The 9117-nt window shown below is 30.0% G+C and overlaps 1 protein-coding gene and 1 pseudogene across 1 annotated transcript; one reads left to right on the top strand and one right to left on the bottom strand.

Annotated features, from left to right (window-relative positions):
- Positions 1-722: 722 nt before the first annotated feature.
- On the bottom strand, positions 723-2774 carry LOC132945273 (uncharacterized; annotated as a pseudogene).
- Positions 2775-2889: 115 nt separating this feature from the next.
- Positions 2890-4861, top strand: LOC132945264 (uncharacterized). Its single transcript, XM_061014961.1, has 4 exons — positions 2890-2944; positions 3876-4162; positions 4346-4466; positions 4554-4861. Exons 1-4 carry the CDS (start codon positions 2890-2892, stop codon positions 4859-4861), a joined length of 771 nt encoding a protein of 256 aa, XP_060870944.1.
- The last annotated feature ends 4256 nt before the right edge of the window (positions 4862-9117 follow it).

The raw sequence follows: 9117 nt of genomic DNA, 5'->3' as shown, positions 1-9117 counted from the left end.
AATACAAAATTACAAAATTAAACTTTAAAAAGCATAATGTTAAATAAAATAATATAACATTAATACATACATTGATTTATTAAACTATAGCAGTCCATTACATATTGTGTTAGTAGAAACTAAAAAACATTATACATAAAATACAAATAATAGAAAAAAACCCAAAATGTTTAGCTATTTAACCTCTAAATGCATGTAAAATAAAAATAGTAACTTTTATAAACCTTATTATAGTTAAAATTTAGAAATGTCAAAGAAAATATTAACACTTAAAATAAGACACTTGTATTCATAAAACAATGTAGGTAATAAAAAATAAAAAATACTATATGGTTAGTATAGTTAATACGATAAATTTAATTATAATGAACAGTATAAAATAATTATAATATTAAACTTTAAAAAGCATAATTTTTAATAAAATAATATAACATTAATAAATAAATATTTAATTATTGCAGTCCTTGCATACTATATTACTATGTTAGCAGAAACTAAAAAACATTGTACAATGTACATAAAATACAAATAATAGAAAAAAAAACTAAAATATTTAGCTATTTAGCCTCTAAATGCATATGGAATAAAAATAACAACTTTTATAAACCTTATTATAGTTAAATTTAAAAATTTCAAAGAAAATATTACTACTTAAATTATATAAATCTTAAATATATTAAATCAAAATCTTCTGACTGGCACAATATTATGAGAGAGGAATATTATTGTTTACCTTGTGTATGTACTGTATTAAAATAACTGTTGTCAGATGATGTTTCAGACTCGTAATTATATTGTTGACCGTGTGGAAGATGTGGTGTAGATGATGCAAAATGGTATTGACTGTTACTTGGGATCGGGTACTGATAAGTGTCTTGTTGGTTATGTATTGGTGTATGAGATACAGACTGTGGATTTGGTGTATTTTGTGGTCGATTACATGATTGTTGGGTAATGTGCTGTAATTCTAGTTCTGAGACAATTGAAAACATTTTGGATCTCGCTACATGTTGGTGGTATGATGAAAATTGTTTGACCATGGAACACATACTTGAAAAAAATTTATCATTTACATCTAAATTTTTTTCATCTTCTTTAGATTTCGTTTCATTTTCTTTTTGTTGTATTATATATTGCATTAATGTTTTAGATGCGGATTCAGGATAGTTATCTGATAATTTAATTTTTTTTTTGGATACAGAGCTGTTTTTTGATACTGGCTTACGAAACGGTTGTGATGTTGAAGTTCATGAATTTTGACTCTGTATTGATTGTACTTCATGACTATCTTCGGACGAAGAATTCAAATTTTCCGATTCTTCACACTGACCTTCATTATCATCAGAATCGTCATCATCATTTACCATGGATTCAATGTTACTTATTGAGTCTCTTTCCTTCATATGTGGTCTTAAAAAACCCATCTCGTCTTCAAATTTCCATTTTTTTATATTATTGGCTTTTTGTCCAGACTTGGTAACTGATTTTTTAGCAGCCCGTCTAAATGCGTCCCTTAGGTTTGTCCACGATTTTTTACAGTTTTCAACTGAAATATTTTTTTTTAAGTTTTCTCTAAATATTATATTAAAAATTAGTCACGATTTTTTTTATAAGCATTCAAAGTTCAAATCTTGACAAAATACGTACAAATCACGAAAATTTTTAACTTAAAAATTTAAAAAGTGGGCAAGTGTCACACTGCTGTACAATAGGTTATAAGTGAGTTACTGTAATGTATGGTATTAAATTTGAATTCAATGATATAATATCATTGTATACGAAAAACAATTCTGATCGGAGACGAGTTGTAAGTCTAGGATATTTTATACAATATTAATTATATTATATAATGTAAAAAAAAATGTAGGTACCTATAAAAAAAAATCCAAATTAATCAAATTAGATTCATTATGTTACGTGGAACTTTGCTTCAAATTTTCAATCCTTAGCTATAAAAGTTAAACCTTTTTTTAAATTTTTAACAACTAAAGAATTTGTAAATTTTCAATTTAACACATTTTGTCAAAATTTGAACTTTAAATGGTCATAAAAAAAACGTGCCTATGTATTTTTCAACTGCTATTATATTAACTTATGGGGTACCTTGTATTAAATTTTCAAGTTTTTTGACCCAACGAATAAAATTTGAATGAAATGCAAATTTTTAACCGAGATAAATTTATTTATTAATTAGATTTTGGATTTTCTATATAATATTTAATGTACCTTTACGTAGGTATACTATTAAAATGGGTAATTGGCTGTAATACAAGTGCACAGTTTTAAGTAGGTTAAATTTATTATAAATTAAAAATGTATAACTAAATAGGTGATATCAAGAAATTAATAAGACATTAAAAATTATGAATAATTTTTAACTTTTTGAAAATTTTCACGAAATTGTTCAGGTACAACGAAAAATGTACAACACTAGCTCGTGTAACCTATCTATGGAAAATTTCAATATGAGTTACACCAAAAACCAAAATTAATTTTGTCAAAAACCGATTTTTCGGGTTAAAATTCCCGTTTTTCTTATTTATTTCCGCCCGGCGTTTTAAAAACTATTGGAAATAGTATGTATCAATAAATATGTATAGTATTGCTAATAAGTAATATTATTAAAAAATAATTTATTTATCTGGTTGTTTTAATGAGCTTGCAATTTCTCTCCATAAATTTTCTTTTAGCATGTGGTCACTATAATTTTTTTCACTCATATCATACAAACATTTTCTTTCTCTAACCAACTCAATAAGCATCTCTAAATCCATTGTTTTTTTTTTTAAAATTGCAATAAAAAAATTTGAAAGTATGTTGTGGACCCAGTGGCATTGACGGATATTGTCGGACAGAAATTGTTTTTGTATTCACATTGTACGGACAGACATGGACAGGCAGCGACACGACACGGCAAAACATTCTTGTCGAGGATGTCTTGTCGGTACGGTCCGTGTCTGTCGTGCTCGGTCCTTACATATGTGAATTACGTCATTACAGACAATGTTTATAATATTTTGTCGTGTCGTGTCGTGCCGTGACGTGACGTGTCGTGTCGTACTAGTGTGAATCGGGCTTAATGGGTAATTAATTTTAAAAGCATACCATCATTAATATCCAGTAACGCCAGGATACTTTTAACAATCGAAAATATTAAATAATGTTCCTGATAATTTGTATATTTTAAATAAGTAGGTACCTACTATCTCTGTTTTTTTTTTTTTGCAGAATTGTCAGTAAAATAACCAGTGTTAGGTAAATTACTTTAAAACATAAAATTTGTTACAATTGAGTTAATTAAAATAAAATATGATTGAATGTATACAGCGATACAAAAAAAAAAAATGTTGTTACAGTGATTTGTAATGTACGTTATATTACTACAATACACTGCAAATCTGAGCGCACGGTAGTGCGCCAGGCCAAGTTCCATCAATCCCAGTGTATCTTTACACGAACCAATTCGCCCAGTTTTTCTAACCCATATATTTTGAAATTTAAAACATATATTAATCTCGAGTAGCTTAGGACGCACAGTGGGATAAAAGTAATTTTAGCACGCCAAAAGTCCGAATTTAAATGGCTTATAAAGTAAATTCTTATGACACAATTATATAGTATAGTTGTTCGATATTTTATTTTCATATCAACACTATCTCTAATTGTTCCCATTATCGTTGTAATGAGCTCGTTAACCAAGTCAAATAATAAAAGGATTTTTCGTTATCTGTTTTTATTCATTTGAACAACCAAGTGCGATCGTGTAACATAATATGTGTCTATACGTACATTAAATTATCAATATCGAGCAAAATAATTCAAAACCAAGTTAGTTAGTTTAAAAACTAAAAAAGTTATTCCTTTTCAAACTACAGACATAAGTGATACAAGTATGCTTACAGTTTCGCTAGTTCCTCTCCAACTTCAATGTGTGAACAACAACAAAAAAATTGTACTTTGGTCTAATCCTAGATATTCTTCCACTCGTTTTTGTCGGCCATTAAAATGTATTTTTATGAAAGAAAATAATGATAAAACAATCGAAATGTATACAGAAATTGAAGATGAAATATCTAGATTAACTAATACAATAATTTATATTAATGATACATCAATTATAAGCATAAATCATGCTCTAATTTTTTCAATGATTGATGGCAAGGTAATGTTAATTTATTTTATTAATGTAGCCTATTTTTAAATAATATTTGTATCCTCGAGTTTGTAGTGCAGTAACATCATGTCAAACATGTTATATATGAGGATGTAAACCGTCACAAATTAATAATTTTGATCAAGTTTTCAAGCGAAAGATTAATACGGAAAATTTTAATTAAATTTAAATTACGCTAAAGAAGCGGCAAGATTGTTTGTGCATCTATATCCGTGGTTTTATTTACCAGCAAGTATACACAAAGTGTTAATTCACGGAGGAGATATTATTCGTGCTGCTCTGTTACCAATAGGTGGATAATATCAAAATTTTACTAAAAAATATAATTATACTAAAATTTAAAAATTTAAATACATTATAACCTATTTTTTGGTAATAGATCAATTATCTGAAGAAGCTGCTGAAACATGTAACAAAGAATATAAAAGACTAAGACTTCATCACACTCGAAAAGCATCCCGCATAAATAGTAATACTGATATTTTCCAAATGATGTTAGTGTCATCCGACCCACTAATTTCATCCCTCCGGAAGACATGTAAAAAGAAAATATATGAGCTTTCTCCAGAAGTAAAATCTTTGTTAGATTTTGAATCCGAAGATGAGGGAAATTGTTCAAACAGTGATACCGATGAAACCGGTGAAAATAGTGATTTAGAGTTAGATATAAGCAGTCTAAGCATGTAGATGATTTTGTATTTGGATTTTTGTTAAAATAATGAACAATAATATAAAATGTGTATTAAAATAATTTTGGCGTGCTAAAATTACTTTCATCCCACTGTGTACCCGTTGTCCAAACTCGTATATAACATCGCAGCAACAATAAACGTACCCGCACGCGCACGATTGCACGCGTTGCTTATAAGTTATTATATACGAATTCTGAATATTGCTTGTTCGACGCTGCCGTTTGTCCAATATCCGTATAATATAAGAACGCAGCTTAAACGTACCCGCACGCACATGATTGCAGCACATCGCTTATACATGCGTACGGCGTACCCATATACCCATATGCTCCTGGTATCTGACTATCTGAGAGAAATAACCAGTTCGCACACGACAATTAATGTAATAGACAAATGTAAAGTAGGTAGTAACTAGTAGGTAATTTATAACTATTTTACTATTTAAAAATGTAAAATTAAGAATATTATAAAATTAATTTTCTTTATTTAATTAATTTTAGTACGGGTTGCAATCGTCCCGTCGTTCAAACCACGAACTGTCACTATATATGCATATAATACATATATATATATATATGGAATACATTCTTTCTTCTAAGACGGTATCGAAAATAAAATGAAATGTGCAGTCCGAAATTTTACAAATGATAGGGCCTGAAATGTCCAGCTTCTATAAAAAAATTAGAACCTCCAACTATAATATATTCAAGTAATGAAGATCATAAACACGAATCTTGCAGTGAATAAATCGTCAACAGCTGTCTGCATCAGTAAAAAGAAAAGCAACTGATAATCCACACGATAAACCAAGTAAAGTTTTAATTCAATGTTTAAATGACCAGTCAACTAGTAAATCAGAAATTACTAATTTAAAATATGTTAAAAGAAACGCATACAATGCACGCCGTAATATTTTACCTCCTTTACCAAAAAATATGAACTCTGTCCACGAAGCTATTGAGCAACTTAATATAAAGACAATTCACGACGAACATTTTGTATTAACAAATAATGAGATATATAATTTAATATTTTTTTCATGTAAATTGACTGACAATTTTGTGCTTAAAAATCAAAAGCAAGTTGTCAAAGTTATCAATATTGCACAATCAGCTATAACTAAGGAACCTTTAATTATTGGACATGCATTTCTTAAACAAGTGCCATTATACATCAACCCAATACAATCAACCAAGCTAGATGTTTCGATTGTTGAAGAAATGTCAGATGAACTAAAATGTTGGAAAATTGATAGTATAATGTACAAAGCAATAGTTGTTATTTTTGAAAATAGAAATATTGAAATGCCAACTATACATTCAAATTAATTTTATACTTTGCAGTTATATATATACCTGTTATCGCCCTAAGTAGGGAATACCCGAAGGACCACTCAGTAATGCCAGAGAACGATATATGTTTTTGACTATGGGCTATGTCACCAATAACGCCTAATATTGCACTGGATAGGCAACCATATGTGCCCTCGCCTGATGCTTGACGGGAAGGCAATTCTACGCACGACGACGACAACAGCGAGGATGGGAAAGACCTACCGAAGGAATGATGATGGTGCAGACTAGTTATGTGGTCGACTCGGTTTGGTGCAATGACCAAAGAGCTCACAAAAACATGGGATAATACTTAAACTAACTTAACACTACTGACGTCTTGAGATATGGTGGTGTGATGCTGTAGGTAGAAGTCGATCTGAATGACCTGGGAGGCTCTCACACAACGTATGTACGTTGCTGGCGGATTTACGCAACTACTGATGGCACCAACGTTGACAATAACCGACCGCCAAGTTTGATGTTGAGAATAATAATAGAAATAAAGTAAAGACTTACGATTGCAGTGACTTTATTTGTCTACTTTAAGCACAATAATAACAGATAATAATATGCTATAACGCAACCGTGTGCACAATAAAAGTGATATAATGTGATCGCTTTATTAGCGGATACACATACGAAAACAGAATCGTTTAGTTTGCGAATACAAAAAATAACAATTGGGGTCACTTTAATAGCGGACCAACAAAAATAAGTGAATACAACAGGCGACATACTTGTCGATGTTAGTAGACAATATAAAAGCCAATAATAATAATAATAAAAATAATAGTGATAATAAAATGGCGTTGGCCACAGAAAGTAAACAATACAACGTTTTAAGAACGATAATATAAAACTATCTGCGGCAACAGGCCGACAGATAATTTATATGACAAAAACACAAAGAGAATAAATATGAAAAATACAACAATAACAATAATACACAAGGAATAACGGTAGGAAGAGGAGAGGGTGGAACGATAATAACAGCCGCATTGTCGGGCTCATTAGCATATCACATCTGCTACTGGAATCGACGAGTGTGACGACGGCGGGTCATTTGGCACAAACAATACCACTTGTACCGGTGCAACACGATTGCGCACTTTTTACCTTTTTACCTGAAAAAAACACAACACGATTGCGCACTTTTTACCTTTTTATATTTGAGAAAACATAACACGATTGCGCACTTTTTACCTTTTTATATTTGAGAAATCATAACACGATTGCGCACTTTTTACCATTTTATATTTGAAAAAACATATTCCTTTATTTTATATTGCTGGCTTATTTATTATAGTTTAAGCTTTAAGAAACACACTACCCGCCAATAGTACTTTGTACCTATATACAATAATTACGGATACTATATTATGGCAGCTACGGATCTGTAAATAATATTTTATTACCAATAACTGATAAGTGTTAGTGAATGTGTTTTCAAACATATTACTTTTCTAACGTGTTCACATCCGATAATATCCGATAGTAAAGTTAGATAATATTTATTTTACAGTCGCCAGTCACATACTCACATATCGAAACGTGATATTATATTGTGGCAGTCTCATACCGCGCAACGTGTATATTTCCGTTTTTTTGTTGTGCAATTTTTTTTTGGGAAAATGGAGGTACAAATACAAAAAAAATTTGAAACCGAAAAAGGTAAGCCATGCATTTTAGTTGATGGGTATAAATTTAGTGAATTTAAAGTACTGAAATAGTGTGGAAATATTCGGTATCGCTGTACAAACAAAAATTGTTCTACCAGTGTATTAGTTGACAAGGATGTAACCAAAGTGTTGAGTATGTTAAATGAACATAAACATGACGAGATTCCAGAAAATATTGTTGGTGTTGATGCAAATTGTGAGTTCTCGTTTAAAAAGAAAATGCGAAAATGATTATCTCACAAGGCCGAATAAAATAATTAGGCAAGAACTTAGAAAAACCGAAAAAGATATCCAGCCGGTTTATTCTGATACAAAGTTTGTGGAGAAAATGTATGTATGATAAACGTAGAAAAAATATTCCAAAACTTCCAAAGTCTTTAGAGGAATCGATAACTCAGTTATTTGATAGTCGTGAAAATATTACAACTAATACAGGTGAACTATTATGTCGCATGGAAGAAACTTCAAGCCCAGTTATATTTACTTGCAAGACTAATCTTGAACTATTAAGTCTATCATCCCATATTTTTGCAGACGGAACATTTTTATATGCACCCAAATATTTTGAGCAATTGTATACAATACATATATTACAAAATGGTTATTATGTTCCTATAGTTTACTCTTTTTTAAATTCAATATCAACTGAAACTTATGTACAAATGTGGCACACAATTATTAATTTATGTTTGAAATTGGTTGACATAGATTTGAAAAGTTCATTAAATCATTCAAATTTTCATTTTGATTTTGAAAAAAGTGCTCACAATGCTAATACAGTCAACTCGCGGTATAACGAAAATCTCGGTATAACGAATACAACTGTCGTTCCCTTGAAAATCTCGTGATATAACGAACAATTAAATGTATTTTTGGTCCCCTCTAGATAACGAAGATTTTTTAGGCAAAAGTTCTCGCAATGTAACGAATTGTTATAATTTTGGAGATTGATGTTACAAATTATACGAGTTTGTTTCGACTATTATTATTTATTATGCGATAAGATAATGTTCATGTCGTTGCTTATAAGATACACGTCAATATAAATTAAGCTATAACAGAGTTTATTTCAGCGATTATCATGCGATAAAATAAATGACTCTACAACGTTATTGTAACCTCTACGTTATGTCGTTAACGTTTTAGTTTAGTTTCGTTGTTGTGTCAAATTTGGAGAACACTATTGACTGCATAAGCGCAAGTAACGACAAACAAAAAAAAATAACCGATTTAAAAAA

Source organism: Metopolophium dirhodum, chromosome 1 (assembly GCF_019925205.1).
Source record: "Metopolophium dirhodum isolate CAU chromosome 1, ASM1992520v1, whole genome shotgun sequence".
In the NCBI taxonomy this organism is placed as follows: domain Eukaryota; kingdom Metazoa; phylum Arthropoda; class Insecta; order Hemiptera; family Aphididae; genus Metopolophium; species Metopolophium dirhodum.
This window is presented reverse-complemented; position numbering and strand designations above follow the sequence as displayed.

Excerpts from the sequence above, each read along its gene's own strand:
- LOC132945264 (XM_061014961.1), top strand. The coding sequence starts at position 2,890 with ATGGACAGGCAGCGACACGACACGGCAAAACATTCTTGTCGAGGATGT. Across the intron at positions 4,163-4,345 it reads TTTCAATGATTGATGGCAAG|TACGCTAAAGAAGCGGCAAG; the intron begins GTAATGTTAATT and ends TTAAATTTAAAT. Across the intron at positions 4,467-4,553 it reads TGCTGCTCTGTTACCAATAG|ATCAATTATCTGAAGAAGCT; the intron begins GTGGATAATATC and ends TTTTGGTAATAG.